Source organism: Pygocentrus nattereri, chromosome 30, assembly GCF_015220715.1.
Source record: "Pygocentrus nattereri isolate fPygNat1 chromosome 30, fPygNat1.pri, whole genome shotgun sequence".
In the NCBI taxonomy this organism is placed as follows: Eukaryota; Metazoa; Chordata; class Actinopteri; order Characiformes; family Serrasalmidae; genus Pygocentrus; species Pygocentrus nattereri.
Window position 1 is genome coordinate 7,267,994 of NC_051240.1, and position 23,943 is coordinate 7,291,936.

At 40.0% G+C, this 23,943-nt stretch overlaps 1 protein-coding gene across 5 annotated transcripts in view; it reads right to left on the reverse strand.

Moving 5' to 3' along the window:
- Nucleotides 1-1,243: 1,243 nt before the first annotated feature.
- LOC108424778 (nucleosome-remodeling factor subunit BPTF) overlaps nt 1,244-23,943 on the reverse strand; it is a 75,098-nt gene continuing 52,398 nt past the window's right edge. For all 5 annotated transcript variants that reach the window (XM_037536450.1, XM_017693008.2, XM_017693003.2 and 2 more), the window contains 11 exons: nt 22,961-22,993; nt 22,525-22,723; nt 20,393-20,964; nt 18,941-19,023; nt 14,320-14,545; nt 13,061-13,323; nt 11,865-12,038; nt 10,159-10,351; nt 8,541-8,625; nt 5,816-6,002; nt 1,244-1,504 (listed from right to left, as the gene is read on the reverse strand). In XM_037536450.1, the coding sequence (XP_037392347.1) occupies nt 1,468-1,504; nt 5,816-6,002; nt 8,541-8,625; nt 10,159-10,351; nt 11,865-12,038; nt 13,061-13,323; nt 14,320-14,545; nt 18,941-19,023; nt 20,393-20,964; nt 22,525-22,723; nt 22,961-22,993 (2,052 nt within the window). In that variant the 3' untranslated portion in view covers nt 1,244-1,467. The remainder of the gene's footprint in view (nt 1,505-5,815; nt 6,003-8,540; nt 8,626-10,158; nt 10,352-11,864; nt 12,039-13,060; nt 13,324-14,319; nt 14,546-18,940; nt 19,024-20,392; nt 20,965-22,524; nt 22,724-22,960; nt 22,994-23,943) is intronic.

The window sequence follows — 23,943 nt, forward strand, 5'->3', positions numbered from 1 at the left end:
CATAATTTTTTTTGTTTATTTTAGACCATTTGTAATTGCTACCCTTTACACTGTGTGGACATTTCATGCTGAACAGACCAATATAAATAGTCCGAAACTGTCAATTTGAAGTGAACCTTCTTTTCTCTCGCTCTCACATTCATTCGACCAGCTTGTGGAGGCCCATTTAGCTTTTTTCTTAGTTTGCTGCTTGCTGACTTATCCATTTATACCATTTACTTTAAAAAAAATTTAAAAGCTATATTTGAATGAGAGGGATACAGTCGCAAATTCTATCACAGCAACATAAAGCTGAGCTTCAGCCTGGTCTACGGCAGCTGGTGTCAAAGAAGGAAAATTAGTTAACGGTAAAGGTGGGCGATGTGGCAAAATGTATCACAAAGCTTTTTTGCGACAAACGATGTAACGATATACATTTGATCTGAAGTTACAACAGAAAAAGTAAGCCCACATTTTAAAAATACTATCAAAACCTATGAAATTGATCATTTGTATTCAACATTTCACACTCTGTGCAGCACAAATTCCAATTAAGCACGACCAATCATGCTCTCTTTGTAAGCAAATGTGCAGTTGGAAAGTGTTTTTATCCATGTTTTATCCATATGCTCAGAAAAATATATCGCTGTTGTCAGAAGAAAACCTTGTATCTCCATTTTTGTTGTTTTTCAGTCTGACAGAATTTGAAAATGCTTATTGCCCTTAAAATAAATACATTTAATGAAAAACGGACCAAAAGAAATGACCCAAAATGTTCCACTGACTTACTTTAAAAATGAAGTAGTCCCCTGTAAAGTTACCATTTTGGGGACGCATGGACCAATAGAAGTAATCCACAATCATTCAGCTCATGGAGGACCTGGAGGGGAATTGGACCTTTCCACTTTGCCATTGCTTTTGTTAGTTTGCTGCTCATTGAATTTTCCATAGGTTTGCTGAAGGTATTGTTTAAAAAAAAAACATTTTTAAGCTGTATTTGAACATGAATTCTATTAAAGCAACATACAGCACACTGCAGCTGGCAGTGGGCTTTAGCCTGGACTTCTATAGCTGGTTTGAAATGTCATGAGGCAAATGAGTTAACTGCATTAAAATAATTGCAGCACTGAATAATTTATCATGGTAATATGCTGTTAACCACAGAAATGGGCCCTAATTCCTCAGAATAAAATGGAGTTCCAATTAAAGTGAAAAACATTCTTTCCTTCCCCACACAAGGTTTTGTTATGACAGTGACAATATGTGACACTTTAAAAAGAGCTGACGCTCTTCTCTTTTATTTGCCTTGAAATGGTTGTGTAGCCCCTGTTGACCACATCCTATTGACCAGTCCCTCACATCCTGTAACAGCAGGAGTTCCACTGGCGTGTGCATTGTGGTCCCTCAGTAGTCTCAGACAGGGCTTCATCACTGGGAGTACCAACTTCCCAGTTATACAGTTACCAAAGAGCTTACGGTTGCTGTAGGTTAAGAAGCTGTAGACTGTAGTCTGTTGTTATGAGACCTACAGAATGCAGAAAACAAGAAACAGGAGGATGACAGCTTGAGTTATCATACTTTTTTATTAAAAGCTTCACAGTAAAAAAAAGGATGCCAGTGGGTCATTTTATTTAGCTTTTAATAACAATAGGAAAATTAAAAAAAATAAAAAAGGTAGCAGCCATGCTGGTGTGAATCTATATTTCCTGTCCCTAATGTAGATCATGTTAGAACGGAGTTCATCAGAAAATGAACCAAATTAGCTATACAAGCTGTGCCTTGGTGATGTCCACATACCTATGGAACACATCTATACTCTCTATTCAGTAATGCTCCTTCACAAAAGGATTTTAATGCATAAAAATATCATTTACGAATACAAACTGAGGTAAAAGCCTAACAAAACAGGTAATTTTACAGTTCCAAATGTCAGAATAAGGACAAGTGTATTATAAAGCTTGTGAGGTAAGCCTGTTTTCTCACCACTGGTGTGTGAAAATGTATATATACACAGATCAGGTATAACATTATGACCACCTTCTTGTTTCTATGCTCATTGTCCATTTTATCAGTGCCACTTACTACACAGGAGCATTCTGTAGTTCTACAGTTACAGACTGTAGTCCATCTGTTTCTCTGCATACTCTGCTAGCCCCCTTTTACCCTGTTCTTCAGTGGTCAGGACCCCCATGAACCCTTACAGAGCAGGTACTATTTGGGTGGTGGATCATTCTCAGCACTGCAGTAACACTGATGTGGTGTTGGTGTGTTAGTATGTGTTGTGCTGGTACGAGTGGAATTTATAAACACTGGGTCCACTCACTGTCCACTCAGACACTCTTTCCTTGTCAGTCCACCTTGTAGTTGTAAAGTCAGAGACGACAGCTCATCTGCTGTCTGTGTTGGTCATCCTCTAGTCCTTCAACAGTGGTCACAGGACGATGCCCACAGGACGCTGCCCTCAGGACACTGTTGGCTGGATATTTTTGGTTGGTGGATTATTCTCAGTCCAGCAGCGACACTGAGGTGTTTAAAAACTCCAGCAGCACTGCTGTGTCTGATCCACTCAGACCAGCACAACACATACTAACACACCAACACACACCAACATTACCACTGAAGAACAGGGTAAAAGGGGGCTAACAGAGTATGCAGAGAAACAGGTGGACTACAGTCTGTAACTGTAGAACTACAAAGTGCACCTATACAGTAAGTGGAGCTGATAAAATGGACAATGAGCGTAGAAACAAAAGGCCATAATGTTATACCTGATCACTGTATGTGTGCACGCATGTGTGTGTGTGTGTGTGTGTGTGTGTGTGTGTGTGTGTGTGTGTGTGTGTGTGTGTGTGTGTGTGTGTGTGTATATATACACACGTAAAGCTTATCTAGAAAAGTTTCTAAAGTACTACATACATTACACTGAGGCCCATCACTGAAACTCAGTGGAAAACATACTTGATAATGTAAATAAATGTTCTTTGATATCAAAGTTTAAAAAAAGAAAGAAAAAAAATAGCTTTTCTCCCTTGATTGCATGAGTTACCGACATGGCTGCCACTTTATGATCGGTCACTCCATTGGCCATATCACCCCCACACTGCTTTTGGTTTGATTAGAGGGGGGTTTGTATGTCCATACAAAAATATCATGCTGTTTTTTTCTTTTCATAAAGAAAAACACAGCTGAGGTCCACCACTGGCTAGCTTAGAGTGACCCAGGCATCATAATCTGTGAATATGAGAGAGAGGGAGAGAGAGGGAGGGAGAGGGAGAGAGAGAGAGAGAGAGAAAGAGAGAGAGAGAGAGAGAGAGAGAGTTTGATGTATGAAAATGCATGCAGAACACAACTGAACTGTGTGGAGAATATTATGTATAACACTAAAATTAATAATAATAACAAACTAAGCATCCATCTGAAGAGCTAGTGCACTGACACTACATACGGTTGACTGAATTCAGTAACAGTGCAAAATAAAAATGTGCAATGGTAAAATGAAAATATGACAAACTAGGGCTGTCAAATGATTAAAATAATTAATCATAGTATTTTGATATAGTTAATCACGATTAATTTTGCTTTATTTTGTACAGTTAATCTTGATGTGAACACAGAAACCGAACCCGGAAGTCAAGTGTTTTCCAAAGTCAGATGTTACGCTGTTGCAGCTTAAAAGTAATGTGCACTTATATATACACAATATACACGTTTGCATAGGTTTGTAGATTTAATAGTAAATGTATTTATGGATTTAGTTTATTGCATATTTTATATAAATTTGGAATTACAGTTTCATAAGAAAAGCATGGATTGGAACAGGAAGATGTGCACACACACACACACACACACACACACACACACACACACACACACACACACACACACACACACACACACACACACACACACCTATAGCAGTTACACAATATATTGTCTATACTGAATGATATTACAATATAGTAGAAAAACAGTTATACAGAAATGATTGATGTACTAATTGATGTACTAAGACAACATAATTTCTTTCTCTTTACTTTCTTTTCAAAAATATGTACATATCCGATAGTGAATAGTGAGGCGATAGTGAATCCAGAGTGAATTCTGTATTTCTTTTATTCTTAAAGACTTTTCCAATAATAATAATAAAAATAAAAAACATGTAAGTTCTATAGTGACTGTGGTTTCCCATTTTTGCCACTGAAGTCCAATGAGAGTAACTCTGTCTGCACGTTCCAACCAGTCATTAAATGTATCATATCTACAGTCAATGGTTCAACTCTTTGATGACTGTAGCCTCTCTCGGTCATTCATACAGCTCACGGGTTCTTGTTATAGTGGAGGCTCTTGGGAGGAACTGGAGCTCCACCAAGCTTTAAAAGCCATTTAAAAGCTGTATTTGAATGAAAGGGCTACAATCATGCAACACACAGTGTGCCACAGCTGTGCTTCAGCCCGCACTGTTACAGACGGTATGAAAGGTCAAAGTCAGAAAACAAGTTTTTAAAGTGCATTTTAAAAGATGAGTGGTGTTAATGTATTATTCCTGTGTTAACTTTGACAGCCCTAATCGATATAATATTTGCACTGAAATATGCAAACAAGAGGCGCTTGGAGTTAAATGTTACAAAAAGCAAAGAGTGAAGAGAGGAAAAAGTAAACAGAGGAGAAGAGAAGAGGGTAGAGAAAGAAACAGAGAGAGTCAGGTACCCAATCTAAATCTCTGAACTCTGATCTCAATGACTTTAGGCCTACATTCGGTGATGTTCACTTTACTTCACTGCCATCACATCTGATCTGCAAAGCTGCAGGGCTGCAAGTGTATACAAAGCACTAATGAGAGGAAACATCAGCTCAACTCATTTCCATAGTAGATATTCACACTAAAGTGTGTATTACTTTTTTGGGAAGATATTCATCTTTTCTTTGAAACTGTAAGTTTTGGGAATTTGGTGTTTAATTGCACACAAAGTGGGTAAAAACATTTTGTGGTGGTGGCTTAGAAGGAGTAGGGGTGTGTGTGTGTGTGTGTGTATTTGGGGGGGAGGTTGTGCTGTGTTCCCCTTCCCTGAGCGGATGAATGTGATGATTGTGTGTTGAAAGAGAATTAAAAGAGAACACAGTCTAAACTTGGTGAAGGATGCATCTTCCTAGGATGTGAGTAACTGATCTATTGTCATTGTATTTTCATGAGTATAATGTTGCGTTTGCATTTGAGACCTAAACATCGAACGAGAACTTCTTTTTGAGCCTGGGCATGCAACATGAACATGTAAAGATGCCTATTATTTCAGGGCACCTCACAGCAGCACGTCAGCATGGTTTTTTTTCCTCCTCTGTCAGTAGTGCTACTTCTTTTACTATGACAAAAAACAAACCCTGCACAGTGCATTGTGTGTAAATTTCATAAAGAATGGAACAAAAGAAATGACCCAAAACATTCCACTGACTTACTTTAAAAGTAAAGTAGTCCCCAGTAAAGTTACCATTTTGGAGGTTTTCTTCTGACAACAGCGATGTGACACTGTAATATAACTTGTCACAATAATGATAAATACTATCATATTGCCCAGCTTTAGCTAACAGAGTTAGAAGAATTAGTGGCAGTTATACTTTGTCACATTAATGAGCTTAAAATGACAAAACTGTATTTATAATTATTACTGTTTAACTCCTCCCATTTTATCTATCATGTGCATTTCCCTATGAATCCAAATTTCTAGGCTAACAGTCCTGTGGAAGTAATGCGCCCATAAAGGCAGTGTGTCTGTAATTCTGGAGAAGGTTGGAGATTTAGATTAGGCATGTTTGTGTGGGTGCATGTTATTTTTCTTTTTACCTGCCAGATTTGAAGGCTTTGAGCTTCTGGACAAAGAAGGTCTCCATCACCTCAGCACACTGGTAAAAGGGCGAGTCGCTGGGGTTGTAGTAACGACAATTATCAAAGATTCTGGTCATGTCTGCTACATAGTCCGTGAGTTTACTGTAATAACGCTTCAACAGACGCTCCTCCATGGTAGACAGGTCTGTGAGAGAGAGAGAGAGAGAGAGAGAGAGAGAGAGAGAGAGAGAGAGAGAGAGAGAGAGAGAGAGAGAGAGAGAGAGAGAGAGACTCAGTCTAAAATATAGAATGCAGCTACTTACAACCATTTCTTTAAAAAAATGTGGAAGGTTGTCAATACACAACTTACTGCGATCAGTTAAACTTTAGAAGTAATAAATTAGTCTACTACACATCTGATATACACATAATACACCACTGATTTTATAGTCTACATCAACAGTTTTAATTCAAACAATGACAAGGAAATGGCAAAAATGTAAAAGATGATTCCCCCTTTAAAACCAACTTTTATTTACTTTAAAATAAACTTTTTCCAAAAAAAAAAAAAAAACTCTGCCCCTTTAAGTATGCTTCCAATCACATTCATTTACAAGACCTGTGAGTCTGGATGCTGAACTGGAGGATTTCAGACTTAATCATGTTACAAATGTCATGTTCTTAAAAGAGAATTCCACTTTTTTTCAAAAACACTGTAATTCCACGGTTGAGATGTAATAAAGTAAATCAGGGAGTTTTGATGTGAAATGGTTGATTGGAGCGAATCATATTGACCCAAATTTAGCCCATTTAGGGTGGTGTTGTTTCATCTGGACCAAAGGAGAAAATTATCCACAGTTCAAGTTCTGGTTCTCCAAGCATTCACACTGAAATAAAGACTAAAGATGTAAACAAAAAGCCACACAGAAAAAAAACCACACAAAATAGTGACTGGGCAGATTTTATGATGTGGTATTAGAAACAATAACTATGATAATATCCCACAAACTTTGCTCATATTCAGGCTTAACTGAGCTGGTGAGTTTTATGTATGTCTTGTTTTATCTGTGTCGCTATTCAATTAAATTCAATTCAACTTTGTCATTATACAGTACAGGGTAGTACAGTATAACGGAAACACTATCGGGCTACTTTTCCCGTGCAGTAATAAAAGATGAACAGCAAACAGTGCAAAGACAAAAGACAGTAAAAGACAAGATAAAAATGTGCATAGTCAGTAAGTACAAGTATCGAGCATAGACAAAATGTGCATAGGCAAAGGTTATAACAGGTATACTGGACGTATAGACCCAGTAATGTTTACTGATCGTACACAATGTTAGACTTGCACATTGTGGACAAACAGTAGCTGAAACGTACAAATTACTTTAAAAAAAAAAAAAAAAATCACACAGCATAGCGAACTGATGTGACTGTAGATCAAACAAGACAAAAAGTACAGATTTCAGTTGAAATGTACCTAAAAGGAGGACTGTGTTTAGTGCCAGAGAATCACACTGCAGTTAATGCTTTTGTACAGGGAGTGCCAGATATACTGCGATTCACCCGTCAAACTACAGAAAAGAGAAATCCAGATGTCTGCCAGCTCGTGCTTCAATACTGTGATATGCTCTGACATGGATGTAGTAGGAGTGATGGCAGTAAGGTGGTGGGATCTATCACTGACCTACCGAGCCAGCTAATGTTTGCTGCTCATACCAAGCTGACGTTTTTGAGAAACTGAACACTTTAGCTCTTGTAACCAAAAAGCTAAAATCAAGCCGTTTTCTTTCTTAAATTATGGCTATTACAAAAACTACAGCTGTGCTTTTCCAGCTAGTAAAACAGTTCACCAGAAACTCCCACTCTCCCATTACACATCTGTGAAATTTTCTACTGTTTGCTGGGTGTTTGTCATGTTCTGACCATAAAGGATAATTTAAAACAGCAATCAACCACCCAGGAGTAAAAATCAGCCTTCAAACTTGAAAGAAATAATGATCTCACATTTACTGCGATATGTATCGATACTGAATGACTGCTCAGCTGTGATCACCACACCTGTGAATATCTCTGACTCAGCAAAGCTTCACTAAAATGGAGCATTTCACATCAAACTATTGATTTCATTTACATTACTTTAAGCATTTAATTCTGAAGAAATTTTGATAAACTGCTTGAATTCCAACATTCAGCCATTATAATTAATTTCCAATAAAACCTATGGTAAACCTAACTACGGTGCTGAACTAAGCTGCTGTTCTCATGTAAACACAGGCTTCCAATGCCAGGAAAACCACCCTGAACAACCGCAGCCTTCATAAGCACTGCTACTGGTGAACAGAAAACGAGAGGAAGTGAGGGTGAGTAAGAAATCCAAACAAACAGATCACCTTCACACCTCACCAAGATCAGCCAAATCAAAGACACTCACTCTCTCTCTGTCTGCTTTTAATGCTTCACACCTTCCCTCACTTCACTCATTCTTTACTCCTTCTCACCCTCAATCACACCCTAAATTTCTTTCGCTCTCCTTCTCACTCACTCCCTGCCACCCCAAGCACAAATTTAGACAGCCAAGACTTTTTAAGTTTATTTTATTTAGTTTTGCACTTGAGCTATGAGGCTAATGCAGCCAAAAAGTAAAGACATATGATGTACTATTATGGATGGATGAGAAAAAGGAAGAAAGTGTGCATTTTCACATTTTGTCAAGTTATTCAGAGATAAAACGACTGCTTACCCATAGGCTCCTTTATTACTCTATAGTAATCAGGCGCATCTTCTGGATCCACTGGCTCCAGGAAGGGCCACGCCATTTTATGAGCCTTGTGAGAGAGAGAGAGAGAGAGAGAGAGAGAGAGAGAGAGAGAGAGAGAGAGAGAGAGAGAGAGAGAGAGAGAGAGAGAGAGAGAGAGAGAGTTCTAAAATATAGAATGCAGCTACTTCAATCCAAAACAAACACAAAAACTTTCAAAATGAGGGCCGAGTAAGAATGAGAGAGATGGGATAAAGACAGAAACCTACACGGAGGAATGAAGAACAGAAATAATAATTAAAAAAAAACAAAACACTCCTGGGAAGCCTTCCAAAGTTCAGGCTGATCAGATAAAGCAGAGAGGAAATGGTGGTTTATTTTACTATCAGAAATAAAAAAAGACAGACAGTGAGATGGAGGCAGAGCCAGAAAGAGTAAGTGGGTTAGTGAGGTCTAATATTCCCATTTAACCAGTTAATTGGGAAAATGTGTTCTCTGAAATGATGGAGCTCCATCCAATACCGTTGAGATGAGCTGGAGTGTCCAGAACTGATCATCCAACATCGATACCTGACCTCACTAATGCTCAATCAAATCCTCACAGCAATGCTCCAACATCTAGTGTAAAGCCTTCCCAGAAGAGTAGAGGCCGTTACTTTAGCTAAGGGGGACAAACTCTATTAATACCCTTAATTTCAGAAGAGATGCTGGATGAACAGGTATCTACAAACTTTGACATATAAAAGGAAATGTAAGAGGAGTGAGTCACAGATGTAAACAGTATGTATTAGGCGGTTTACATTAATTATATGAAACTGTAATTAGTCTCGTAATAAAAAACGGAACTGCAAATACCACATTAACTTTCCTGTCCGAGGTCATGGTGTCTGTGGCTGCTTAGCCTGAAGGGTTGTCAATTTGCCTAATGTCCAGTTGTGTGGAAGGTAATATATCATGTCTGAAACCTTGCGCTGTGGCCTGTTCAACAACATATACTGTAACACAGGTGGCTTTTTGTACAGGCATGCTATCTGCCTCTCACAACAGCGTGCACTGCCCAGCTCCCAAGCGCATTCTACCAGTGCCGTGTTTCTAGAACAATCTCAATTATTAGGTACAATAAATGTGGTATTAATACAGGATACAGCCTCACCCAACATGTTTAAAAGTCATATTCATGTGGAAGAACACTGGCTATGGTTTGGTTTGCATGAAATACATCAATACATGAGTCACAAGGCTCAGGCGCATGTGTTAGTGACCCGTTATTGGTCATATCGGTCATCAGTGTGAACAAATCTGTGCTTTAATAGGGCTGTGATCTGTTGACTGCATGTGAAGTGAAATGTAATGTTCTAGTCATGATCACCTTGGCAACATATCAGATATCTATATGATTTAAGAATGGATCAGATCTGGCTCTAAAAGACACAGATTTTTTTTTATTTACACTGTGCTGAAGAAAAAAAACATCTGTAAACAGATTCAGATTCAATCCTGTAATGTGAACGCAGCTTAACTGGTATGTGAAAAATAGATGCATGAGAGCAAAACTATACTATACAGCTAGAGAGTGACAGACAGACAAAAAGACAAATCGAACCTGTAATGAGCGCAGTATTCTCCGTAAGCCCTCATAGTCTTTATCTGTGAGTGGTGTGAGGACGGTCATGGCATCCTGAGTCGACTGGCACTGTGGGCAGATGTACTCGTCGATGTGCGTTGCTTCACTCTGCAGAATCCCCACACAGCGACCGTGATACCAGTTCTGACAGCGATCACAGCCGATGTAAAACCTGTGACAAAGCAGTACTGTTTAATACCACCAGCAGAGCCACTTAACGCCCAATCAGTGCTTTCCAGTAAAAGTCTGTAGATGATGTGCATCCTTTGGCAAAGGTTTCCACGGTTTTGTCAGCATAAAGTAACTACGTGCTAATCTGGGCATATTCACACTTGACACTCAGCTTCATCAAAGTGTCTTCGTTGGTATGAACAGCAGGTTTTAAATAATGATTTGAAAGTTTTTTTTTTTTTTTTTTTTTTTTTTTAAATCAAACTGTTTTGGTCCAAATATGGTTTAAGCACCTGAAACGTTGAGTGCTGTTGAGTGGTGGTATCACAAGAAGGGTATAAAATGGGTAGCCTTTGGCTATGACAAAAAAAAAAACCCACCAAAATAACAGCAAAACAAAACTTTGAACACATGATTAAACAAATGTTTTACCTAAAAAAAAAAAGTCAATTATAACATCAACGTGGCAATACGTTAGGCTTTTCAAAGGAGAAACATTCTATTAATGTCATTTAGTGCATTTATTTGCATGCAAAACAAATCATATCACAAATCATATCCTGCTGTCCTATCAAAAGCTTACTTAGTTCGTAATGTAGGCCATATGCTTACTGAATAATAACCCGTAGTATGTAAAAAGGCTGAGATTGTAAGCTGTCCTTTACATTTTGTGAACATTTCATTAGGAATGGACCAACAGAAATGATCCACAGGTAACTTGGGCTAAAATCTCATTATGTAAACTGACGTTAAAAAATTAAAAGCTGGTTTTCTTCCTCTATAACGTGACCAACTGCTTTTGAGTTTCTGCACCAACAATGGTGTAAAAATTCAGAGAAGTCCCGTTTTTCCTCTCAGGCTGTGTCATGTCCCTCACACTTAATTTTATCAGATGGAGGCACATGTTTCTCAGCCTTGTGCAACTCTAACAGCTTCCATATAGCTCTGCCAAATGAGGCGACTACTCTGAACTCCACAGTACTAAATTAATGTGATCTCTCTCTGTGGTTTTGTCAGGAGCTGTGTGTGTGTGTGTGTGTGTGTGTGTGTGTGTGTGTGTGTGTGTGTGTGTGTGTGTCGGTGTCGTTCTTAGTTTCACACACTTCATTACACTCAAACAGCTCCCCCAAACAATATGTTAAATTCAGCAAATAAACAGCAACTGTAAATTGAAATGTGAAGAAGTGTGTTCTCTGTAGAGGATGTGAAAACGTTCTTTCACTTAGAAAATCAACAAAAATGCCCTTTGAGCAGGGGCGCCCCAAATTTGGCATACAAAAAGCTTTTGTGTAAATACTGTGCCAGCAGTACACAAGCTGTACACAATCGTTCAACAACAGTAAATCTGACCGTTTAACAGGGTTATTTTCCCACACAGTTATCAGTCTTATTAAAAAATAATGCATTTAAATTTGGACTACTTTAAATATTTAATAAACAAACAATGTGACTATTAGAATCTAATTTCTGAGAGCAGCTAGCAGCTCCATCACACACCCACACCCAACACTCACTGTGCTTCGTCATAGGGAGTTTTGCAGATGCAGTAAAGCTCCTCTGCGCTCCCCTCCTGCACACGTTTGCACTCCACACACACATAATCATCCATCTTCTTCGCCTGCTTCTCCGTGATACCCACACAGTCACCGTGGTACCAGTTAGTGCATAAATCACAGCCTATATAGAACCTACAAGAACGAGGGGGTGAGGGAGGGGGGCAGGGAGAGAGTAAGACTCCTTCATCTGCAAAGATTCACGACCTGGTTTGCTAGGTTCAAAAACATTCCTGCATTTGCTTAGCTTCCTGACACAGAGAAGGCTGTTAGGAAAAAGGCGAGATGCTCCTCTGCCTAGTAGAAGTCAGAGACCACCTATCAAAATAGCTGTCAAGTATAAGCCACGCATTTTTCAGGAGATACTTCTGAGGAGATTATATAAGATATATAATATAAGATAATCCACTTGTATAAGGAAGGACAAAGCCAAAGAAAATGAAGTGAAAGATGGGTTTCCAAAACTGGAGTTGAAGTGATATGCAAGACCTGGTAGACCACCGAAACTGTCCCATCAGATAAACAGTTGCTCTGCTTCTTTGTGTGATGTGTCTGCTTTTCTCAGTGTGGGCTTCTTGAACAGCTACACATTCTTTCAGACCCACAGCGCTGAGTTGTCTTCACACAGTGGAATTATGGACAGAAACACCTGTGGATGTTTTCAGATCTGAAGCAGCTTGATTTTCTGCTCTCTCTCGAAGATGGGAGCTTTAAGTGCTGTTTATCTGATGGGGACAGTTTTGGTGTCTACCAGGTCTTGCACAGTTGTTAGGAGTCTCACTTTCTCTGTGTATTTTAATAAACTCCAGTTTTGGAAACTCAAAAACCTCCTTCCTTATGCAAGTAGATAATCTTATTTTTAATCTCTGAAATATCTCCGGAAAAATGAATAATGTGTACTTAATGGCTGTTTTGACTGGAAATTAAATAAATGAAGGTCTATGACTTTTGCATAGTCCTGCACAGAACAAGAATGCCAAAGTTTAAAAAGTTAGCAACTTATCACAGTACCTGTAATATTTCTTGCTCTTTATTTCAGGCCTCTAAAGCTTTACTTCATTTACAGTCAACTATACTGCATATGTACTGTTTAAATGTATTATTAGTGATATTAGAACATCCCAGATTTTCTGAAGTGTTGCTCGGTCACATCTTACTTGGTCTCATCATATGGAGTTTTGCAGATGCAGTACAACTTGGTGTCCTTCTTGCTTTCCCTTGAGGTAGTGGTGATCATCTTCTTCTTCTTCATTTTGGCTGTGCTCTCGTCCTCTAGCTTGCGTTTTTGTGCAGAGAGAGCGGTTGTGACCTGGGCAGCGGTGGCAGCGGTGGCAGCTGCAGCGGCTGCGGCTGCAGCTGCAGCGGCCTGAGCTTGCTCTCGTTCTCGCTGGATATTCAACAAGTCTTGCCTCAACTCCTCCTGTAGAGAGTATGTAAGGACACAAAAATATGGTACTGCAGTATTCTAACAAATATACTAATGAAGTCATCAAGTCATCAAACTGGTCTCTAAAGTTTGTTTCTATAGTTTTGTGCTGAAGCTATGAGACTCATGTAGCTAACAAGTAAGGAAAGCTTATACCCCCCACTTAGCCCTGTGACCACTGACATCTTCAAAAATAGACATACAGATAGATGCTACTTTCATTTTTAGCTACGTAGGGTACTTCTGTCTGTTTTTACAGATAACAGTGACCGTTTACACCTGGCTGTTTGATGTGACTTGTATCTAGATTATGCTATGTTGTATGTAATGTGTAAAATCAACTCATATACAACAACCAGTTGCTGATGCTGGCTCTAAATTTTCTGGTTTATTAAAAAAAAAGATGGTCTCTTTTTTCATGGTTATTCATTTTCTCATACTGGCTTTACATTAATGGTAACTGTTTAGAATAATCAGCATCCTGTATTAGTCATCACAACCCAGAAAAGTTAAAATGTAATGCATTGCAGTGAGAAGGTGAATAATGATGAACTGAAGTAAAGATTTACCAAACTGCCGTTTTACTTTAACCAGCCGCTTGGGCCGCTTAAGGCTATTGAATTCAGTATAGGTCAGGAGATGAACTGAAGGAGCAGTAGTGGTAGCAGTCTAGAGGGCATTTTCCTCCATATGCAGAACAGCTCAGGGAGGACTCATAGTATTGGAAGTACTGTATACTTTTCTATTACTTGTTAGCTACATTAACACCAATGAAAAACTAAAAGACACCAAACATGTCTTGGCTGTTCAACTGTATTTGGTGTAAGAGAAAAATAGCACAGAAATGGACGATCTTTTAAGCCTGTTTTTATTAGATCATATCTGATTTTAGATCCTCTAGACTTCCTATATGGCTACATTACCTAAAATCATTCAAACTCACCTACCTCTGTTCCTTTGTCTAACCCTTGTCACCTGCCCCAAACTCACCTGGGCCTCCTGCTGCAGCTGTTTGTCCAGCAGTGCTCTTTTCCTCAGGATCTCTCCTTTGAGCTGCTCTTTGCGTTTGCAAAGTAGGACTGAGAGTTTGCTTGCTGTCTGTTTGCTGCGTTTCTGCTCCACCGTCTCCTCCCGCTTCCGTTTCTTCGCCTCCAGACGCTCATCCTTATCGATCTTATCGAGGATGCACTTCATCACCTGGGCACATACGATCATCCTGGAACAGATTTGGATCCACATTCAATTCTAGGCAAGGTGCTACTGATTTGTATTACTATGCCCTGATTACAAATAAAAATCAACATTCAGGCAATACTGAATACAGTTTTTCCTAACCCTTCCCAGCAAACGACAAAGAATTATTTATCTGATGAGATTTTGCTTGCATCGGCAGATCAAATCAAGGCTCATTCAAAATTAACAGCATGCATATGTGGCATAGTTATGAATTGTTACGCTACATTTAAGGAATTTATAACCCAATCTCATGTTTGAAGGACACTGACTTTTTTTATTTACTGCCACACAATCAGCATGACTGGAGATGATAAGACCATGTGGGCCTTACTGAAATATAATAATAATAATAATAATAATAATAATAATAATAATAATAATAATAACACTAATAATAATTAGATAGATTCTGGGTTGTTCTGGATAGCTTATGGCTAAATGACAGTATGTGGCTTCACTTTAAATGCAAACCAAACTCAAAGAATTCCTGGACTAAATCTATTCTTGGAATTCATGTGAAAGCCACTGAAGTCAGAGAATGCAAATAAAATGTAAGCATGTAATTTTGGTGACTTATGTTGGTCATGATGTTCCAAGATCAATATCTAACGGAAAGTTTACGACCTCAGTTTATTGTAATCCATTCAAATGGGCTCCACCAAACTGCATCACTTCATACACCTGCACTTAATAAAAGCATTGCATTCTGCAGCTTTTACTCAGAAACATAGGCACATATTCTGTAACGTACCGCTAATTCAATAATATAAGACTGAAAATGATGAGTCTGGCTCACGATGAATGTAATCAAACCCATGCAGGTGAACAGCAGGTAAAGTAGGTGAAGCACTTAGCATGGTAGAAGCCACTAGCATGGTTGTAACAAGTGATGAAAGCATTTAGCATGTTGGAAGCACCTAGCATGGTAAAAGCAGTAAGCATGGTGGATGCACTTAGCATAGTAGAGTCAGTGTGGTTGTAGCAGGTGAACACAGCCACAGTACTTAGCACAGTGGAATCAGCATGGTTGTAGCACGGTTAAGTGGTGGAAGCAGAGAGTTTCTAGTGAGGTGAACTGCGACTCGATGTCTTCAGGGTTGGTTAGACACTAGAGGGCAATCCTGAGGGAGTCCGAAATAAATAGGTCCGTACAGAGCTTTTGTGCAAAACAACAATTTATATATGAATCATTATGTATTGAATAGTTTTCCCAACAGCATTAATCATTTCATCACTTCTGTCATATTTTTGAGTGCTTTCATCTCCAGTTACAGGACTTCATAACAGTGTCTTTTGCATTTTCATGACATCAGTGAGCGCAAACTACCTTACCTAGCCAATGAGCTCATCAGCTCACCAACCTACCAGCTCAGCGGCTGTAATGTCAACAAATCAGCACTCAGCAGCTGTAAAGCAGACCAATCAGCACTCAGAAGCTGTCATGCAGACCAATCAGCACTCAATAGCTGCACTGCTGACAAGTCAACCCTCAGTAGCTGTACAGCCAACCCATTAGCACTCAGTAGCAGTAATGCCAATCAGCATTCAGTAGATGTAACATCAACCAATCAGCACTCAGTAACTACAACACAATCAATTAGCACTCAGTAGTTGTAATGCCAACCAATCAGCACTCAGTAGCTGTAACATCAATGAATAGGCACTCAGTAAGTATAACAACAACCAATCAGCACTCAGTAAGTATAACAACAACCAATCAGCACTTAGTGGCAGTAATGCCAATCAATTTGCACTCAGTAACTGTAATACCAACCAATCAACACTCAGTAGTTGTAAAACCAACCAAGCAGCACTCAGTGGCTGCAACATCAATAAACAGGCACTCTGTAAGTATAACGCCAACCAATCAGCACTCAGTAAGTATAACGCCAACCAATCAGCACTCAGTACCTTTAATGCCAACCAATCAGCACTCAGTAGCTATAAAACCAACCAATCAGCAGTAAGTAGCAGTAATGTCATTCAATCAGCGCTCAGTAGCTGCACAGCACATTAGCAATTTAGTGAATTTCACCCTCTTTCTTTGAGGACTTGCTTTCGCATGCTCCGATGTTCTGCAATAATTTTATGGTACATAGAGAATTATAAATATTCAGGCTCCCCATAGACTACCACTGGTTGTAGAAGGCTCAAACGATAGAAGCAGTAAGCACAGCTGTAGCAGTTTTACATGGGTTACCATGTTGTAGCATGTTAGTATGACTATAGGTGGCTACTGTGCCCAGCTACATTCTACATGTTGTTTTTGTCTGAACTATTTCTTTAACTCCTGAAGCACATATTTACCGGTTTCAGTCCAGGCCGGGAGAGCATGAGTGCGTGTTAGCAGGGCGTGTTTGTTATTTTATGTCGGAGATGTGTTATGGTGGCTGGGTGGGGGGGATGTGATAGATACTCTTCCACTGGCTCTCACAACTCAGGCCGCATGTGGGAAAGGACGGGGGTGGGATTGGGGGGGGGGCACCAGCTGTGGAAGGCCAGAGGTCAATCGTGATTCCCAGACTCAACATGACACACAGCATGAAGTGTGGAGGGATGCAAGCAGAGTGAGGTAGAGAGCGAGAGAGGGACAGCCAAAGTGCTAAAGAGAGGCTGAGACTGGGAGGACGTTTGGTCAGCTCCAGGTGTAGTTTGGGTGTCTGTGGCTGAGCGTAATGCTGCATACTGTGGTCTTGGGTTAAAACAGGGCTTTTCCAGCAACCTCACTGCACAAAGGAAAATATGACATGCAACAACCGGTCAGATGCAGGCTATACAGCGGGCACAGAGGGGCCAGGGCAGAGCGGTGTTGGCAGTGAGTGAAGACTGATGGTATTAGAGTTGAGCAATATCATCAAAATCTTATTCTAAAATTTATACAATCTGGATATCAATTATTAGCCTGAATTATTATATGAAGTTTCTAATGTTTTATGCCTGAAGAGTGTTTTAAACCATGAAGAAAAAAGTGTATGATTTAAAGGGGAATTCCACTGATTATTTTTTGTTTTATTTCTCCATAATTCTGTGATTGAGATGTAAACAAAGTCATTCAGAGTGGTTTCATGTGAAATGGTTAGTAGTGGTGACAGTAAAGAGGGGGTGAAACATCTACAATGTAAATATAGTCATTTTATTTACGATTCAAATCACCAGGGAACTTCAATTTTAAAACACGTCAATTTTATACATTTATTTGTCATCTTCTCAAATCAACCCTGACCAGCCACTTCATTAAGTACACCTCTTTGTGGCCCTTACTACTTAAGAACAGGGTCAGTAACTGTAGAACTTCACAACACTCATATACGGTCAGTTAAGCTGATAAAATGGATAAAGTGTGTAAAAACAAGGTGGTGTACTTAATGAAGTGTGAAGGACCTTTAAGGAGCATTAAACACTTCTGGTTCCTATCACCACCACTGTAAACAATTCTGACATCTTTAATTTTCTCTGCAACTGAGAATTTCACATCAAAACACTTGGAATGACTACGTACATCTGCAGACATTTTTTTAAAAACCGGACAAATTCCTCTTTAAGAAATCAGATCCAATTCCGAACGGCAGTGGATGTTTTGTCACAATCTGAGACACTGTCCTCTAATTCACAGCTTTTTAACTCTCCACAATCTCTGCAGTGAAAAGATGTAGTGCCAGCTAACTCGTCTAACTGTCCAAACAGTTTGTTGTATCGCAATTATTTTCCAAGTTTCCACACAGCTTTAACAATCATATGTTCACATTGCAACAAACAGAATGTGAATTAGGTGTGTTTTCATCAGTTGGGCTGAGGCACATATAGGTAAAGAAAGCAGAAAATGCATTTTGATACATCACAGGTCCTACGAAAACAACAAAAGCCATAACTTCTGACTGGTGCTATAACACAATTAGGGGGCAGCAGTGAGTAATGTTTGTCTATTTGTGTTCCAGCTTCTTTCCAGCAGTTCTCAGTTGAGAGCTACTAAGTATTGGTAGCTAGGAAGCAACATTGTTAACCAGTCAATTTGGCCACTTTATGCCTGTATTTTATTAGCTGCATGCAATGATCAAAGACAAATCATTAATTGCAATTGTTTATATAATTGCCAGCTAAAATTTCATAATTATGACAGATCTATTGCCATCTATTACACCAAAGTAGCAACTGTTCAAGTTCAAATATTCATGCCTTTGCTGGAAATATAGGATTGGGGAACATCTGAAATATCTGATTTTGGTAATTAACATTCATCGACTCAGTATGCTCCCAAGAGCAGGGAAGACAAAGAGGTAAAGAGGGGTATGAAGAGTGCACAGAATGGACTAGACGTGCATGTGGTCAGACTAAGAGGAAGTGATTTGTATAGGCAGAAAAGTAGTATTGTACTCACCTCTGATTCTCTTCTCGCTCTGCAGGTGTCACAGTCTTCTTCTGCTTTAGGTTCTCAATCACTGCATTCTGCTTCATCACTACCTGCAGAACACATGGAACCAAAAAAAGAAAAAAATGAGTGCTCATTCTGTAATATATGCACTCAAACAAACCAAATGAATGCCAAGCCAATGTTTTCTCATGTTTTCAGGATTTTTTAAAATCAGTGTTCAAGTAAAAAAGTGTTCAAGAAAAAAAAAAAGATTAGAATAACACACAAGAGGTCTGAATTTGTTGCTCAGTCCTGTTGAACCCACCACTCTATCGTGCAGCGTAGTACTAATTTTCAGCAGCCGGATAAACCAGCCCAGTGCAGACGTGGTGAGAAATCTGATAGATTATTGAAAGGCCTAAATAACTGAATTACAATCACTTAAATAATTTGAATATACAGGTGGGTGGTGCTTTTCTCAGAGTGCGTTTGGCTGTCCAACCATGTGAGCAGCAGTTTGAGAAGATCCAGTGGCTGGCTTCACAGGTCTCTGAAGAAGGCTGTGCTAACCTTTGTCATTCTAGTGCTGGTGGTATCTTGTGACTGTGGGAGTCCTAAGTAGTGGATAAAATTGAATACAACTAAATTGGGGATGAAATTGGGGGGTTTATAAATAGTATCCAATGGCAAAATAACCACAATAATACACTCATTCTATGCAGTTGTGAAGCAGCCAACCACTTGAACAACATGTAAATTGCTTTATTTTAGGCCATGGAAACACCTGAGCCTTCAGATAGAGGGCCACAGCTGTGGAAAGTATTCTTAAGAAGGTGAAAACGTGACAGTAACGGCATATAAATTTGAGTCTGACGGGTAGCAGGCATTTTCAGTCAAGACAAATGCAGATGGAAACGAGATATATGATACTGTGAGCAGGAACAGGTCAAGGGTTGCAGATTTTCTGTGGAAGCTGGATGAAATTTGCAGAAAGAGGACAAAAAAAAAAAAAAAGGTCCTGTGCAGACCTCTATAACACACGTGCATGCACGTGGCCAATCACACTTTCGCCACTGTCTGCATACACATACAGTACACATATGTGGAAAAAAGCACATAAACATACAGCAGCAGTGCTGAAAAATAAACACAGACGAGTGACCTCGGTCATGGGAGTCAGCGCCACTGTTTGTATCAGTATTACTTAGTGGTCTCTGTGGTGCAGCTCATCTGTAGGGACTTCCCTCACATCAAACCTGCCTGTGTGAACCTGCTTTGCTTATGCACGAATGTAACTTAGTAGGCTCTGTGGTGCAGCTTGTCTCTGCGGCCCTCTCTGTTTTCATGCGTGTGTAACTCAATAGGCTCAGTGGTGCAGCTTGCTTGTGGGGCCCTCTTCTCACATGTGCTCTGTATATTTGCTCTGACTGGGCCTGGAGGTGCAGCTTGTCTGTTAGACCCTCTCTCTCCCTCTCTCACCTGTTTCTGTATCAGCTCACTCTGGCTAACGGTTTGCTGCTGCTGCTGCTCCCTCTTGGCCTCCTGTTGCTGCCGTTTCTTCTGCTGCTGCTGCACCCGGAGTTGCTGGATCCTCTGGAGCTGCTCCTGGACGCTGGCTGTCTGTAAAGTCACCACATTCTGGATCTGGTGGGGCTGCGTGCCTGCTTGACCTGACACGCCTTGCTGCTGGATCTGTATGGGCAGCTGCAGTTTAAGGGGCTGCCCTGGTGAACCACCCTGCTGGGATTGCAGCTGGAACTGCAGCCCTGGCACTGTGATGAGCTGAGCCCCCTGAGGCAGCTGCACTTGGGGCCTCACCTGCACTGTGGGGCTCATCTGAGGCTGTTGCTGTTTTAGGTTGACCTGGTTGAGAGTGGTTTTGACCTGAAGTGGAGTGGGGGACTGGATAGGCATCTGGGCTTGAGGGTGGGGAGGCATTTGGGCCTTGGGGGCTGTAGGAGGGGTTCTGGGGGCGAGAACTCCAGCCTGAACCGGGGCTGCGGCCTGCTGGGCAGGCTGTGCAGGGGAGGGGGCACATGGCTGTGTTTGACCTGATGAACGGAGAAGGAACATCAAAATGAAAAGACACAAATTTAAAAGTGAGCTCACATACTTTCACAGCACTTTCAAAACAGTGGTTCTTATTTATAAATATTGATTCCAAGGAAAAGGGATTTATCTGACATGTGTTTGTCTTTTACAGTGTGCAATGAAACAGCTGAAGTGGAGATAACACTGCTCCAATGCCAGGCATTGGTAGTAGGCAGGTATGTGAAGAAATTGCCTTTAGGTAATCATCTGGAGTGAGTTTCAGTTAGGAATAGCTCATTTTAAAGCTCAGTAATTCTTTAAGACAAAGTATCTTGTTAGCTGATACACAGCTGATACTAAAGATTTCAGTATCATGCCATCTTTAAGAGCCCCATTACTCCCTACACTTCCTGTAGTGTACTGCAGTCACAGGTGGGCAATATAATGATATTTTATTGTTATTGTGATAAATTTTGTTAGCATGAAAAACAATATGCTTCTCTAACTGTATTGTGGATATTGTGCATATTTACTGTCCATACTTAAATCAAATCACGTTTATTGCCACATCACATTTACACTGATGGAAAGTGAGTGAAAATCTTGGTGCATTTAAATAAAAAAATATATATAATAATATAAAAATATATCTCATATCTTCACAGCATAGACAATTGCCTTCAGATGACCCCAAAAATAAAAGTCTAAGGGGGTCAGATCGGGAGACCTTGGGGGCCATTCAACTGGCCCACGATGACCAATCCACTTTCCAGGAAACTGTTCATCTAGGAATGCTCGGACCTGACACCCATAATGTGGTGGTGCAGGGAACATGCCAGCTTCCAAAGTGGATTGGTCGTCGTGGGCCAGTTGAATGGCCCCCAAAGTCTCCCGATCTGACCCCCTTAGACTATCTTTAGGGTCATCTGAAGGCAATTGTCTATGCTGTGAAGACACGAGATGTGCAGCACCTGAAACTACGGATACTGGAAGCCTGTGCTGGCATTTCTTCTGCGGTGTTGCTCTCAGTGTGTGAAGAGTGGGAGAAGAGGGTTGTGCTGACAATCCAACACAATGGGCAGCACTTTGAACACATTTTATAAGTGGTCAGAAACTTGTACATAACTCATGAAAGAATAAAGTTAAAAACCAAGCACACCACTGTTTTTCTTGTGAAATCCTCAATAAGTTTGAGGTGTCACACGACCCTCTTCCCGCTGAAAAGACTAAAGGTGGATCCAAATTGGCTGACTTCAAAACAGCCGCCATGGTCACCACCCATCTTGAAAAGTTTTCCCCCTCCCATAAACTAATTTGCCACAAACAGGAAGTTAATATCACCAACCATTCCCATTTTATTTGGGTGGATCCATATAAATGGCCCATATAATGACGTATTGTGTATCGTGAAAATGTCTAAGTGTGGTGACTCTCATGCTCTGATCTGTCAGAATAACGCTGTATATATAAGCACTATGAGGCATTCTAAAAGGCTTTTATTTTCAATAAAATGTCAACTTTCCACACTGATGACTTTGTTCACTAATCATTGCAGTGTTTTTATGTGGTACTGGGGTTACCTGGTGTGGAGGGCGTGGCGCTGGTGGCCACTGAAGTAGGTGTGAATAGGAAGCGCTGTATCTGGCCATTGGGTAAAGCAGCTTGCATGAGCTGCTGACCAGGTCCAGGAATCACTGTAACACCGTGAGGGATCACCTGTAGCTGACCTGCTGTCTGGCCCTGACCCTGAACCATGACTGTCACACCCTGACCTCCAGCCTGCAGAACACCATTTAACAACATTATGCACTTTTAAAAAAGGCCAAACAATTAAAACAATAATAGATAAGATTCTTTTGTCCAATATTACACTTTATTTAAAGATTGAAAGGATTCACTGTGACAAATACGCAATAACAGAGAAAATCTGGAAAGGGACAAATACTTTGTCATGGCACTGTATAGAATACACACATAAGTATGCATCGTGAACTGGAGGTTAGAAATAGCACCAACCTGCTGCCTTTCCACCACTGTTCCTTGCTGCTTCTGAGACAAAAACAAACAGCAGGAAGGAAAATTAGATCAGAGAGCGCTGCTAGATTATAGACATTTAAAGGCTAATCACACACAAAAGCTACGGAAATATTTTTTCTACAAAACACATGAGCTGGCCATGAAAAACGTGGTGTGTATTGTCATTAGATGACATTCTGGGGGAAAGTTTGTAGCCACCACAAATTGTCCACACCCAGGCGGTTTGCAGGGAAACACCTGTTGGGAATATTTCAGATGCCCACTCTCTGTTTATTCGAGTCAGTTTTTCCTCTATCTGTCCCAGGACATTTGTCATGTCTTCTCTTTATGGACATCAGAACGGCTGACAGTCACTTCTGGAATAAAGCAGTGCTTGTGTAGTTCTTGTGTAGTAAAGGCTTTTCAGTGCACTCCTCCATCACATGCATGCTTAAAAACACCATACTAGAGTCAAACACAGTCTGTAGTGTCTTGTTTTTCATTTAATCATTTAGGTCTGAATCTTATAGGATGAGACTGGTGATAAGAAGCTAGAACTACATTCTCTAAGAAGTAGGGCTGCAATCATCACAGGTACAAGCAGAAGATGGGCAATCACAATATAACATGACCTTGAGTGTTTTAATGATTTTGTGCAAGTTTGGCAAATGAAGAAAAAAGTAAAACAAAGAACTTGTTTTTGTTTTTTTTTTTTACACTATTGGTTACTTTCACCAAAAGAGTAGTTCCAGCAAAATAAACCTCATACAGAAAAGTGGAGTGATACTTGTGTGTTATCAGATACTCCGGTTGAAAGTTTTTTTTAGTCAAACAGGCCATGTGGTCTGACATGTCAAGAGTCAACTACTCAAAAATATGTAGAAAAAACAATTTGTAGCCACAGTAATTTAGATTGCCACCTGGGATGTTGCGAATGTAGCAAGGCATCGCCAACTTCGCTAACTGCTCTATCTGATGTTTGG